Raw genomic sequence first — 15,314 nt, 5'->3', positions numbered from 1 at the left:
TGACTTGTTCTAGGAGTAGAGGTATAGCTCCATTGGCTTTGTGAACTCTGTAGAGCCTTTTGTATTATTCAGTGTTAAGCCAAAATAATGAGCATCTTTAAAATTTGGTAGGCCTTTCATTTGTGGGGGCATTAGAGCTGATCTAATCTTAACCCTCCCTAGTGATAGGAAAAACATAGAGATTGACAGGAAGAACTGTAATGGAACAATGGAAGATGCTTCAGGTACAGGCTAGGTACATTCCAACAGGGTGAAAGGTAAAGGAACCAAAAACAAGGCTTATAGATATAGATAAAAACAGATATGGATTATGATAAAAGAAAAAAGGAGGATGTATGATGCAAGTCAGGTCAAATACAAAAGTTTGGGGGGAAGGTGAAGAGGAAAATAAAACTGGCAAAGAGAGTATCAGAATAGAATGGCACTCAGCATAAAAGGGAACCCAAAAATCTTCTCCTAGCATGTACCAGCGTCCAGATTACTCCGTGCCACGTGTGAGTGAGTATAGAAATAGGAGGATAAAGCAGATGAGTGCCTGGCTGGAAGAATGGTGCAGCAGGGAGGCCATAGATTCTTAGGACATTGGTACCGACTCTAGGGGAAATGGGACCTGTACAGGCTGGATGGGTTGCACCTATAAAGAGGCAGGACTGAGTTCCTTGCGGGGCGTTTTGCTAGTGCTATTGGGGAGGGTTTAAACTAACTTGGTATGGGAACCAGGAGGTAAAGTTAGAGAAGAATACCAAGGTGCACAGATTACTGGGAGAGTTAGATAGCACTAGAATAAGGAATAGTAAGTTAAAAGCTGGGGTCAGATTAAAGGAAAAAGTCTAAATCAAAGTTACTGTGCATGTATGTGAAAGCACGGAGTGTGTTAAATAAGATTGGTGAGTTACAGGCACAGATTGCCATATGGAAATATGATGTTGTGGCTATAACAGAGACCTGGCTCAAAGAAGGGCAGGACTTGGTGTTAAATATTCCTGGATACAAGGTGTTCAGGAAAGATAGGAAAAGAAGAAAAAGTTGGGAGTGGACGTTGGTGGGGGGTTGTGTTGGCGGTATTGCTTAAGGAGAGCATTGCTATGCTGGAGAAAGAGAATGTCCCAGAGGAGTTGAGGATAAAATCTATTTGGCGAGACCCAAAGAACAAAAGAAGCACAATTACATTGTTTGGTGTAATCTATAGGCCACCAACTAGTGGGAAGGATGTAGAGGAACAAATTTACAAGGAAGTTAGAGAAGTGCAAAAATTATAAAGTAGTTATAATGGGGAACTTTATTTATCTGAATACAGTGGGATAGTAGTAGTGTAAGGGGCAGGGGGTGCAAGAGTTCTTCGAGTGTCTTCAGGAAAGTTTTCTACGGCAACATGTTTCCAGTCGAACAAGAAAGGAGGCACTGCTGGACTTGGTTCTTGGGAATGAGCTGCACCAAGTGGATCAAGTGTAAATAGGAGAACCTTTAAGGGACAGTGATGATTGTATCATAAGGCTCAGGCTGACTATGGAAAAGGACAAAAAACAATCCAGATAAAGAATAATTAAGTGAGTGTCATGTCCATAAAGACATGAAAGATCATAAACTGTGTAAGTCAAACCTGACTTTCTGCTTATTTAAAAATGGACTTTGCTTGACCTAAAACATGCCTACTACAGGTCACATGATTTGCAAGTTGGCTACCGTTTTGGAAACTTCCAACAATAATTACAGGACGAAGCTCGACTCTCATCCTTGTGGAATCTCACACCTATCATTGTGTGGTCCAATTACAATCAATGAAACAAGGGAGCAGCAGTTGGTCTGTCTTCCCAGCCTGGACTTATAATAAAGAGAGAGCTCTTTAACTCATTATACCTGTGGAGGCACCAGTAGCCACTATCTATCTCCCAAGGTGACCATGGACTTTGACCAGAGGCATAGAAACTGATTGCTAACCTGAAACTAACTCATCAATGGGCAACATCACATGACCTAAGCTTTTTGGGCCTTTGGAAAGTTTTAATGTTACATTCCTGGACTCTCAGGCATTCTACTGTTAAAATCCAGGCTGACACCAAAGCAGGACTCTAGGCTCACGTCTAAACCTCCTCGAAGACTGGTTCTCTGGAAGATTCTTTCTGTCACCTGTAGTGCGGACCAAGTCTCTGTATAGCAACCTTATCTTGCTGCATCATCACTAACTTTAAAGAAATTCTGCAACTCCTGCTTTTGGCTAGCTGAACCCACTTGAACCTTAACTCCTACATGAAGGAGCCCTCACTGGACTCTGACATTCTGGACTCTTCTTTCCTATCTCCTTGCATGAATGCTTGTGTGTATGGGTATGTAGTTCTGACAACCATCCCCTGGGTTTGAATCTATAAATAAACAGCACTGCTGATTTAACCCTAAAGAGAGTTTGCTGCGAGTCACTTTAAAATTGACTTCACAAACAGAGGGTTTGGGGAAACAGGCTGCAGCTTATTTCAGAAATTAAAACACCTCTGGTTTTGACAGATGGCTAGGAAAAATAAAGGAGATCAGTTTGCCCCTCTCCCCTGTCTGTAACATGAGGGATAGCCAACTTCCAATGGGATAAGAATGAATCTGGCCCAATTAAATTGGAGTCAAAGGTTTGCAGGAATGCTGAACAATGGACTACCTTCAAAGAAGAGAGAGTTCAGGCACAGTCAAGGTATATTCCCTCGAAAAGGAAAGGTAGGGCTAGCAAATACAGAGCTCCCTGGATGACAAAAGAGATAGAAATTAGGATAAAGAAGGAAGTGTGTTCCATGACACATGTCAGGTAGAAAATACAATTGAGAACCAGGCTGAGTATAGAAGGTTTTTCAGGGATGTGAGAAAGAAGTAGTCATTTGGTAGTACAGAACTTGGACATAGCTGAAAAAAGAGACATGCTGTTGAAGCTTTTCATCTTGCACTCATCAGGACAGGTGCAAGAATACCAATTGTAAAGGGAACGACATGAGAAGAGAGTGCTGATTGGTTGGCAAGTGAACTCTGGTTGAGGTGTTGCCATGGAGAATGCACCAGGGAACAGTTAACTGCCAAGCTTTTGTTTAAATTCAGTCCAGGCAGGCTGACTCTGGTCAAGGCATTGCCATGGAGAATGAACCAGGGAATGACTGAACCCCAAGCTTTTGTTTAGTTGAAAAAGGAACAATGCATGGACATGCTCCTTCTGTCTGCAAAGGACAGGGCCCTGTATATGTAAAAGTGCAGCACAGAGGGATCTGGGTGTTCTTGTGCATGAAACACAAAAAGTTAGCATGCAGGTGCAGCAAGTAATTAAGAAGGCAAATGGAATTTTGGCCTGTATTGCTAGGAGGTTGGAGTTTAAAATTAGGGAAGTCTTGTTACAACTATACAGGGTGTTGCTAAGGCTGTACCTGGAGTACTGTATACAGTTTTGATCCCTGTATTTAAGAAAGGGTATACTAGCATTGCAGGCAGTTCAAAAGACATTCACTAGGCTGATTCCTGGGATGGAGGGGTTGACTTATCAAGAACGGCTCAACAGGTTAGGCCTTTATTCATTAGAGTTTAGAAGAATGAGGGGTGATCTTATTGAAACGTACAAGATCCTGAGGGGGCTTGACAGGGTAGATGTTGAGAAGATGTTTCCAGTAGTGGGGGAATCTCGAACTAGGGGACATAGTTACAGAATAAGTGGGCACTCATTTAAAACTGAGATGCAGAGGAATTTCTTTTCTGAGAGGTAGTGAATGTCTGGAATTCTCTACCCCAGAGAGTTCTGGAGGCTAGATCACAAAGTATTTAAAGAGGAGGTAGATAGATTTTTGAAATATCGGGGAGTTCAGGATTATGAGGAGCTGGCATGAAGAGGAGTTGAGGTCTGGGGCAGATCAGCCATGATCTTATTGAATGGCAGGGCAGGCTTGAGGGGCTAAATGGCCTGCTGCTGCTCCTATTCCTTGTGTTCTTATGTATATGAGTATATGTAGCTTCTAGCACACGTAAGTAAGCCATACTGCGAACCCAACTGATGACCTTAAATTGGTTGTCAGTGTAATTCTTAGCTATCAGGATTATTTAGCAAGTGTTGTCCAATCGTGCAATCACATCTAATGGTGGACACTGTTTTGAGCCTTGCAAGCATGTGCTAGTTTGGTGCAGTCAGTACTTTGCCTGTTGTGAACAGCCGAAGGGACGTGCTGTTTGACACGATCTGCCTGTTGTTGGGACGTACAGCCAACATATCTGGCATCACACTGGCACTGAAATTCATATACCACATTACTCATTTGTGTTATAGGTAAAACACCTTTTTGGCTTGGTAGCAGCATCCTGTTAGTGGAGATTACCACTCGTGTTGCTACTGCAGAGTAGCAGCATGAAATAGCTAGCTTCACCTGTTGCTCAAATTTTTGAGACACCTTGCCCTTCCAGAGTAATCTGAGGTAGCAGTGAAGGTAGGCTGGCAGTAGACACTGGTAGAGAACCCATTGGCAGATTTCTCAACCAGTGCATCGAGGAAAGAGAGCTCATTTGACAGCTCCATTTCATAGGTGAATTTGAGCACATGATGGAGCCTATTAAGGTATGTAAGGAAAGCCTACCTTCACTGGTCAATATATGGGTTTGGATTTCTAGAGTTCTGTGCGCTATAAGATTGGCTTCATTGGCAACTTCGTAAATAGGGCCAGAGTCATTTGTTCACCATGCAAGCTTGATGCTGAAATAGGGCACATCAAAGCCATCCTGCAGGATAATAACTACCCTGATCAGATCATTGCTCACTGTATATCGCACAAACTCATGAATGGGGGCCTAAGGCCACCACTTTTGGTCTTGAGAAGTGCCCAGACCTCCTCAGATTATCCTGGAAGGGTGAGGTGTCTCAAATATTTGAGCAACAGGTGAAGCTAGCCATTTGTTACAGACAGGAGGAGGGTTAATTTAAACAGCCCTGATTTTGTATGTGGTGGTGTATTCCCAACCACTCAATTTTGGTGTGATCCAATTTTCCGTAATAACCCCACAGCAAACTCCATGTAGGATGAACTCGAAAGGGTCAGTTTATTTGCACACACTCAAACACGGAAGGAGGGTAGCAATATTGTCTCCTTTTCAACTATACAGTAACAGGGATAGGGAAAGAAAGAAAGATTCACAAGGCAAAGACCACAGAGAAAATAATTATTGTTTCACATGAGTCCAGAGTCCAGAATCAAAGTTCAATGAGGTATCCCTTCATGTACATCCAGTGGAGTTGACTTCACACAAGGAGATAAGCACGCAGAGATGCATCAGTTTTGTCAGCAATGGTGCAGAAGTTCCAGTAGAAACAGTGTAGATGGGGCCAGGTATTCAATCTGGGCAGAGCCCCTTTTCTGTGCTGCTGCTTGTAGATGTTAAAATAGCAGACTGAGTTTCCAGTACAGCAAGGCAATGCAACTGGTTCCACTAGTTAGAGGTTCATGTCACATGACTCCCACCTCTCCACTCTGGTTTTGACAAAGGGTGTGTATCCCTTTGTCTAGGTCCCTAAGATTGTTGAATGTTCTAACCATTAAGATTGAAAGGAAGATTGCAGGGTCCTTTTTCCTAGCAGATGTGTAGGCTCTAGTTGGCCAGGCTTGACTTATGAAATGCTTATGACCTTTGTATAGTTCTCTTTGAATTTGGTATCAGCAGCCCACGGATCATCAGTGTCTCTTCAGAGATAATAAGGCGCAGGTTTCTGCGATACTGCCAGAGTCACGGACAGACATAGCTTCAGTCATTTTAAAAGGTCATTGTCCAGTTTTTAAAATTTTAGAAATTAATGATGAGGATATATAATATGCAGTGTGAAGTTTGAGTTCCCTGACAGATTTCACACTGCTACTATGCAGCAGCAACACGAGTGGTTCTCTCCACTAACAGGAAGCAGCCGTCAAGCCAAAAAGGCGTTCTGCCTGTCACACGAATGAGTAATATGGTAAATGAATTTCAGTGCCGGTGTGATGCCAGGCATGTTGGTTGGCTGTCTGTCCCAATGCCTGGCGGATCATATCAAACAATGCATCCCTTCGGCTGTTCACAACAGGCAACGTACTGACCGTACCCAACCAGCCCAAGCTTGCAAAACTCAAAACATAGTGTCCAACATTTGATGTGATTCCGTAATTGGACAGCACTTGTTAAACAATCTTGATTATGCTAAGAATTACACTGATAACCAATTTAAGGCTATCAGTCGGGCTCACAGTGTGATTCACTTATGTGTGCTACATAAAGAAGATACATAAATTCACACACACCGGGTCCAGTCCTTTGCAGACAGAAGGAGCATGTCCATACATTGTTCCATTTTCAACTAAACAAAAACTTGGGAGACAGCCATTCCCTGGTTCATTCCCCATGGCAATGTCTTGATCAATCGGAGTTGACCTGCCTGGTTTGAATTTAAACAAAAGCTTGGCAGTTAACTGTTCTTTGGTGCATTCTCCATGGCAACTCCTCTGCCAATCAGAGTCCACTTGCTAACCAATCAGCAGTCTCTTCTCATGCAGTATAAATGATGATCCCTTTACAATTGGTATTCTTATGTCTGTCCTGATGAATGCAAGATGAAAAACTTCAAAAGCATGTCTCTATTTTTCAGCAATAAATAAGAGAAGCAAAGAGGAAGTATGAAAAGAGACTGGCAGCTAACATAAAAGGGAATCCCAAAGTCTTCTCTGAGCATATAAATAGTAAAATGGTGGTAAAAGTGGGGAGTAGGGCCAATTAGGAACCAAAAAGGGGATTTACAGACTGAGGGAGGGAGCTTAGCTGAGGTATTAAATGAATTATTTGCACCGTCTTTACCAAGGATGAAGATGCTACCCAGGCCATGGTGAAAGAGGAGGTAATTCAGACATAAGAAGGTTTTTCAATTTATAAGAAGGAATTATTGGATAGGCTACCTGTAGTTAAAAGTTGATAAGACACCAGATGTGATGCATCCAAGGATGCTGAGGGATATGAGAGTGGAAATTGTGGAAGCACTAGCCATAGTTTTTCAGTCTTCTTTAGACTCGGGTGGTGCCAGAGGACTGGAGAATTGCAAATGTTACACCCTTGCTCAATCAGTGCTGTGACCTTTGCTTTTCCTGATATATATTAATGACCTGGACGTTTGTGCACTGGTGCAAAATTTGCGATCTCAAGAAACTTGGAGGTATTGTAATCTGTGAGGAGGAAAGTCTGGAACCTCAAAGGTTCGTAGACAAGTTGGTGGAATGGGTGGTCGGGTGACAGATGAAGTTCAATGCGGAGAAATGAGAGGTGATTCATTTTGGTAAGAAGAACGTGGAGAGACGATGTAAAATAAAGGGTACAGCTCTAAATGGGGTGCAGGAGCTGAAGCACCTGGGTATATATGTGCATAAGTCAATGAAGGCGTCAGGACAGGTTGAGAGCGCGGTTAATAAAGCATACAGTATCCTAGGCTTTATTAATAGGGGCATAGAGTATTAGAGCAAGGAGGTTATGTTGAACTTATGTGAGACACTAGTTTGACCTCAGCTAAGTATTGCGTCCAGTTCTGGGTGCCACACTTTAGGAAGGATGTGAATATATTGGAGAGAAAGTATAGAAAAGATTCACAAGCATGGTTCCAGGGATGAGGATGAGGATGTTCAGTTATAAAGATAGGTTGGAGAAGTTTGGACTGTTTTCTTTGAAGAGTAGGCTGAGAGGAGAAGTGATTGAGGTATTCAAAATCATGAGGGATATGGACAGAGTAGGTAGGGAGAAACGGTTCCCACTTGTGAAAAAATTGAGAATGAGAAAGTACAGATTTAAAATAATTGGCAAAAAAAGCAAAAGTGCTATGAGAGAGAACTCTTTCACAGTGGGTGGTTAGGGTCTGGAATGCACTGCCTGAAAGTGCAGTGAGGGAGGTTTAATCGACTCATTCAAAAGGGTATTAGACTACTATTTGAAAAGGATGTGCAGGGTTACAGGGAGAAGGGAGGAGAATGTCACTAGGTGAATTGCTCATGCGGGGAGCTGGTGCAGACACGATGGGCTGATTGGCCTCCTGTGCTCTAACAGTTCTGTGATGTAAATAGTAAGCAGGTAATAAGTGGTGGAGTGGATCCTATTGGGACAAAGAGAGTGGTATATATACTTACAGGTATAGGACAGGGCTAGAATATTTAATTAATTCTTTGGTGTTTACTGAGGAAGGGGAATCTGACAATATCGTTAGAAGCAGAGATAGTGGAAGCAATGGATAGTGTGAAAATTGAAAGGAAGGAGGTACTTGAAAGGCTGCCTGTGTTTAAGGTAGATAGGTCACCTGGTCTGGATGGCTTGCCATCCACAAAGGAAGTGAGGGTTGAGATAGCGGAAGGGCTTGCCTTAATTTTTGAAGCTTCCCTAGATATGGGGGAAGTGCCAGAGGAGTGGACAGTGGCAAATGTGACACCCTTATTCAAGAAAGGGTGCAAGAACAGTCCTAGCAACTACACACTAGCAAACATCAGCAGTGGGTAAGGCTTTGGAATCCTTAATTGGGGGAAAAAATCAACAAGTACTTGGAGAGGGTTGAGTTAATTCAGGAGAGCTGGCGCAGATTTAAAAAAGGCAGATCGTACTTGACTAATCCAATTGAATTTTTTGATGAAGTAACATAGAAGGTTCATGAAGGGAATGTGGTGGATGTTGTCTACATGGATTTTAAGAAAGCATTTGACAAGGCACCACATAAAGGCTGATTAACAAAATTGAGGCTTATAAAATAGGAGGATCAATGTATATGTAAGGTCAGAAGTGGGGATGTTTGCTGATGATTGCACAATGTTCAGCATCATTCGCGGAGGCTCAGGTACTGAAGCAGTTCGTGTCCAAATGCAGCAAGATCTGGACAATATCCAGGCTTGGGTTGACAAGTGGCAAGTAACATTCGCACCACACAAGTGTCAGACAATGACCATCACTGCCCCTTGATGTTCAATGGCATTACCATCACTGGATCCTGCACTATCAACATCCTGGGGGTTACCATTGCCCAGAAACTGAACTGGACTAGCCATATAAATACTGTGGCTACAAGAGCAGGTTAGAAGCTAGGAATCCTGCGATGAGTAACCCACCTCCTGACTCCCCAAAGCTTGTCCACCATCTACAAGGCAGAAGTCAGGAGTGTGATGGAATACTATCCACTTACCTGGATGAGTGCAGCACCCACAACACTCAAGAAGCTTGACACCATCCAGGACAAAGCAGGATGTGATTGGCACCACATCCACAAACATTTACCTCCACCACAGACGCACAGTAGCAGTGTGTGTACCATCTACAAGATGCATTGCAGGAATTCACCAAGGCTCCTTTGACAGCACCTTCCAAACCCACGACTACTACCATCTAGAAGGACAAGGGCAGCATATAGATGGGAACGCCACCACCTAGAAGTTCCCCTCCAAGTCACTCACCATCCTAACTTTGAAATATATCGCCGTTCCTTCACTGTCGCTGGGTCAAAATCCTGGAACTCTGTTACTAACAGCACTGTGGGTGTACCTACACCACATGGACTGCAGCGGTTTAAGAAGGCAGCTCACCACCACCTTCTCAAGGGCAACTAGGGATGGGCAATAAATGCTGCCCCAGCCCGCGACGCCCACATCCCATAAATGAATTTAAAAAAAACTTCAGGAAAGATGTGAAGGTCCTTGACAGGGTGCAGAGGACATTTACTAGAATGGTTCCAAGGATTCTGGAGGGGTTTGGTGGGGGTGGGGGCTGGGGGGTTGTGGGGGGGGAGGGGGCGGTGGCGGCGGTTTAGTTACAAGATTAGGTTGGAAAGGCTGGAGTTGTTCTCATTGGAGAAAAGAGATTAAGGGAAGATTTAATAGAGGACACAAGGTTATGACAGACTTAGATGAGATGGATGAGGAAAATCCATTAGCTGATTGCACAAGGACTTGGGGATACAGATGTAAGATTTTGTGCAGAAGATGGAGGGGGACAGTGAAGAAGAACTTTTTACGCAGTGAGTGGTAAGAACCTGGCGCTCACTTTTCATGAGGGTGGTGGAAGCAGAAACAACCAATGATTCCAAAAGGAAATTGGATGGACACTTGAAGGAATTAAACTTTACAAGGCTATGGGGAAGTGGGACTGGCTGAATTGCTCCACAGGGAGCCACGATGGACCTGATGGGCCAAATGGCCTTTTCCCATACTGTAAATAACTTTACAGGCAGAATTAAAACTCATATTTAACACTTCCCTGTTCATGTGACCGAGTGACATGTGGGGACATGTTTTCCTTATTTTAAAATTTTTTATTTCTCATCTTAAAAATTTTCAGCTCCCTGAGGCAGCTCTGTGCCTTCAGGGAGCTTTCACTGAGTGCACCCCTGCGCATGCGCACACAATTCATTGCCACAGAAGGCTGTGGAGGCCAGGTCATTGAGTGTATTTAAGACCGAGATAGATAGGTTCTTGATTGGTAAGGGGATCAAAGGTTACGGGGAGAAGGTGGGAGAATGGGGTTGAGAAACTTATCAGCTATGATTGAATGGCGGAGCAGACTTGATGGGTTGAATGGCCTAATTTCTGCTCCTATGTCTTATGGTCTTATTAGTGCTCGTGCTCCTCCCATCCCCACCCAGGCAGCGCTGAGGTCATCAGCATGCATTTCATGCTGGCTGGCTGTTAATTGGCCAGCCAGAGTGATATCGAGGTCGGGGCCCGATCGCAGGTGGCAGAACATTGCACGGGCGCTCCTGGGCCCGCCCACCCGACAAGGGGAAAATCCCACTCTCTGACTCTTGTGTCCACATATACTTTCCAAGAAGGGTAACCAAGTAGTAGACAAGAGCAGTATTAATCCAGGGACAGAGGTCAGCTGTGGTGAACGAAATAACTAAGATAACTGAAACAGAGCCAAACCCAACATCCTTCCTATTATTTGTGGCTCAGAACTCTTTCAATGTGTCAATTATTCATTTGTTTTAAACAGAATTCTTGAATCACAGACAGACTGTAGGATTTGCAGACTCCACCTATAGTAGAGGCAAGTCTGTGGACTCATATAAGAATCGAACCAGATCAAAAGGCAGTAGCTCTCCCCCAGGCCAAAGATCGTCTTCTGTACCCCCTTCAAATCGGAGGTCGACGCCCACTTCTACACCAAGTAAGAATATTTCTTCAAATATTTAGAAGCTTGATTATTGACTATTTCCTCTTCTCCATTTTTGTTAACTTGTCTAGAACTTTTCCTACATTGACTTGTCAGTCATGGCAAAAGTATAGTAGCAAAAACCAGGATTGTGTTTTTTGATACAATCTTACTTTTGGTTTATGTATAGAGTGACTTCACAATAGTAAACCTCATTAGAATGAAATCCTTCCCTCCAATTTCTCATTAATACTCCATATCTTCCATAATAACTTGAGTATGTAACAAATGACTACCTGGTTGGCAGAAGGCGAACTTTCTGTTTTTGTCTAGCAATTCCTATGTTTACATTTTCCAAAGCTGAATGTATGTTGCATGGACCTCACTATGATGCATTACACAGAAATTATTATTTTGTAACTTGCATTTATATGGTGCCTTTAATATCAGCATGATGTCCCAAAGTCCTTCACAGCCAATTAGTTACTTTTGAACTGCAATCCCTGTTGTTGTGTAAGCAAAGACAGAGCCAATTAGTGCACAATATGATACCACTACAAGCAAAGAGGTAATATGGCTTAAATGCACAATGTTCTGACTCAGATGAGAGCGCTACCACTGAGCCAAACAGCAAAGAAATCTAGAATACTAGTTTAAAACACTGTGGCTAGGAAGTATGTGTAGGTCAGCAGGGATGAGGGTGATGGATGTGTGAACAGGATCCATACAACACAGGTTTGGAGTGTGGTGGATGAGAGGGTAGCAACTGAGAAGAGTTAGCATAGTGAAGTCTCAAGGCTGTGTAATAGGGTTTCAATGCCAAAGGGATGGAGATAGGCAATGTTGAGGAAGTAAGTAGTCTTGAATAAAAAGTTGTGGGGGTTGGAGATGCTGTGGTGTTTAAAGCTCCACTCAGAGTTGAACATGATGTCAATAGTACCAACAATATGGTTCAACCTGGGAATTGACAGAGGGAAATTGAGTCAGTGGGAAGAGAATGAAGCTTGTGTGTTGAGTCAAAGACCGTGACTACAGTCTTCACACTGTTGAGCTGGGGAAGTTGTGACTTGTACAAGATTTTATGTTTAACAAACAGTTGGACAGCACAGAAACGATTAAGAAGTCAGGAGTAGTGGTGGTGAAGAGGTAGAGATGGGTATTGTCACTGTACATGTGAAAGAGGATCCATGCTTGCCAAGGAGCAACATGTAGAGAATGGAAGAGGAGGGGTCCTCATGGGTGATGGTGCAGGGCATGGAAGAGAAGACTTTGCTGAAAAAGTATTCCTGTGTTTAGACAGGAATATAAGGACAGTCAGATAGAGCAGAATCATTGAAAGAGGATAACATGGTCAACTGCATTAAACATTGTGGAAGAGTGAAGGAGGGATGGTTTGCCATAGTGTAGTCACAAAAAGATTCCATTTGTGACTTTTGTGGTGGCATTTTAGTGATATGAGTAGGCTGGAAGCAGGATTGGATGTGTTTCAGTAGAGATGGCCACAGAGTTGGAAGATGAGAATGCATTCAAAGAACTTAGGGAGGAAAGGGAGATTGGAGATGGGGCATAATTGACAAGGATGGATGATTTGAGGGTGAGTTTTTGAGAGAGGGTGATGCAAGTATGGGGAGAGGGACGGTGTCAGAAATGGAAATCATTCGTATCAGCTAACAATGATCAAAAAAAGGAGTTGAGTGGTCAGGAATTGAAGGGGAAGGCCATTGAGCAGGATGAGTTCTCATTTATGAGGATAGGATAGAAAGAGAGATAGATGAGAAATTGCAAAAAAAAAGTTAGTGTGTGCGAGACTTGCGAAGGTTCAGGGCTGCGGGCAGGAAGAAGGAGAGAGTTGAAGACACCTGTACGAATGGTCCTTATTTTGAAAACAAAGAGCCTTTGTGAACTTCTTGCCATTTGCCAAAACCGAACTAGCTTCCCTCGCGGGGGAAGAGAATGAAATCCACACTTGGTACCGAAGTTTCTGATAGAATGAGTAGGAGGGTGTTGTGGATAGATGAAATGAATGTGATATTCAAAGAATGAGGAACACATCACCTTTTATTTTCACCTCCCTGTTAGCAATAATGATGGCAGCAGTTTAAACAAATATGTTTGCAGCATTTTCTTGGGTGTTTGTGCATTTATGAAAGAATAACTTGAACTATGGGTGTGCAACTCCCACTTGAATCTTAAATATTTTCTAAAATAAATTCTGAAGAATTGTGTGACATTGCTCTTGTGTTACAGAATGATGACATACAACTGCAGAGATGTTAGCTATATTTATGAGTTTTAAAAAATCAGCAAAAACTGGAATGTTGTGAAATCTTGACTTCCTTGTTCGTGGAATCAATAATTTGAAAAACAAAATCTTCATCCAGTTTATTGTCTGAGCATATGATTTTGCAGTTAGGGATTTGCCTCAATAAGGCTTCCTAAAATTAGATTTGATAATTCAGTTAACATACAAAACTTTGAAAATTTGCCCTGCAACACAGTGAGCAGTGAAGTGAGGGATGGGCAATAAAAGCTGGCTGGGTCAAGAACCCACACCCTCTGAACAAGTGAAAAAAAAAAATGGGCATGATTCCAGCTCTTGAACCGTGCCAAGTGCTGAGGTACTGAGAGAAAGTGTGTGGACTGGGAAGTCATATCAGGGCAATTAATGGTATTTTTTGGCCTCCAGCTATAGGACATACTGGCATTCTGGCAGCAGGTCACTTGCCTGCTCTGTCAGCAGCAGATACCAGAACTGGGGACTGAAGATGGGAAATAATTTAGTGGAAGAAAGTGACATATAAAAAATTTGGCATAAATATCTGTATTGCCTATTGGCTTGTTTTTTCCCCCTGGAAGATGCAGTGACCCAGCTGTTGACAGATTTTAAAAAGCACCCATTCAAATACTGATATATTTTTTTCCTCTCTTTGGCAGCTAAACGAAACACTTTGTTAACATCATTGTCTGCTAAGTCCAGTCCCAAACGTTGTCCTAAAGAGAACCTGTCCCCTGGATTTAATCACATCCTTGGCAAAGAAGAAAACACAGTGACAAGGTAATGCTCTCCATTAGGTAAAATCTAAACTTCAGAATAACAGGTCATTAACCATGAGCCCTTCATCAAATAGTGAGACAGCGGGGCTTGCTCGTGCAACATGGACGTTGTGTGGTGTGTAAGTAGAGGGAGGATGCTGCTCTCAATGCATTTGTATGAAGATGTTTCAGCCTGGAGTACTAAACCCTTTTTATGTTTACCTGTTTAAATATATTATGTAATGCTTTGTTAATACAAAGGTTGACTAATGTTAAATTTTAAAATACATTTTAAAAAGTTTAAAAAAGTTGTGAACCTATATTTAGTCAAAATGACATGGAACAATTATTATAATTGTCATGGGCAGAGAGTCAATACAGCCCAGCTGGAGGACAGAGATCTAGTTGGTTTAGCTGGTCTAGTTGGTTTCTGGCAATTGAGTACAGGTACTACATGGGGAGGATTTTCCCCTCGTCGGGCAGGCCCACGATCGACCAGGAGACCGACCACTGCCCGCGATCGGGCTCCGACCGCAACATCATGCTGGCTAGCCAATTAACAGCCAGCCAGCGTGAAATGCGTGCTGAGAGCCTCAGTGCTGCTGGAGTGGGGGCGGGAGGAGCATGAGCGCTGAAGTGTGTACATGCACGGAGGAACACGCACTGACAGCTCCCTGAAGGCACAGAGCTGCCTCGGAGCTGAAGGATTTGAAAATGAAGAATAAATATTTTACATGCCCCCACATGTGACTCAGCCACATGAAGAGGGACATGTAAAAAAGGATGTTTAAAATTTTTTACTGTTCTTTTTAGTAAGCGTTGGAAACCTCATCCTGCCCATGGATGAGGTTACGTTAAAAATGCAAAGGTTGCCTGGCCTTTTCACCCGCCCGCCAACCAAACGGTTGAGCGGGCAGCAAAAAATGCAACTTTATTAATTACTTAAGGGCCTTAATAGGCCTCTTAATTGTCGATGGACGCGCTGCTGCCTCTCGTGCGCACCCGCCAACTGAAAGATCGCGAGAGTGCGCGATGACATTGGGGCGCTCGCCCGACATTATCATACACTATTTCATTCCCGTTCGGGTCAGGCACACGCCCGCCCACCGGATGGAAATTTCTGTCCCATGTTGCTGCTAGGTTCTTTGTATATA

At 43.1% G+C, this 15,314-nt stretch overlaps 1 protein-coding gene across 8 annotated transcripts in view; it reads left to right on the top strand.

The window, feature by feature from the left end:
• Window positions 1–15,314, top strand: part of mphosph9 (M-phase phosphoprotein 9) — an 84,180-nt gene that overhangs the window by 54,432 nt on the left and 14,434 nt on the right. For all 8 annotated transcript variants that reach the window (XR_013578244.1, XR_013578245.1, XR_013578248.1 and 5 more), the window contains 2 exons: window positions 10,969–11,142; window positions 14,062–14,182. Coding sequence is in view for 2 of the 8 variants with exons in the window: in XM_078554584.1 (XP_078410710.1) it covers window positions 10,969–11,142; window positions 14,062–14,182 (295 nt within the window). In the remaining 6 variants the exon portion in view is untranslated. The remainder of the gene's footprint in view (window positions 1–10,968; window positions 11,143–14,061; window positions 14,183–15,314) is intronic.

Source organism: Cetorhinus maximus, chromosome 12 (assembly GCF_964194155.1).
Source record: "Cetorhinus maximus chromosome 12, sCetMax3.hap1.1, whole genome shotgun sequence".
Classification (NCBI taxonomy): Eukaryota; Metazoa; Chordata; class Chondrichthyes; order Lamniformes; family Cetorhinidae; genus Cetorhinus; species Cetorhinus maximus.
The sequence above is the reverse complement of the archived record's forward strand: the minus strand, read 5'-3'. Positions and strand labels throughout refer to the sequence as shown.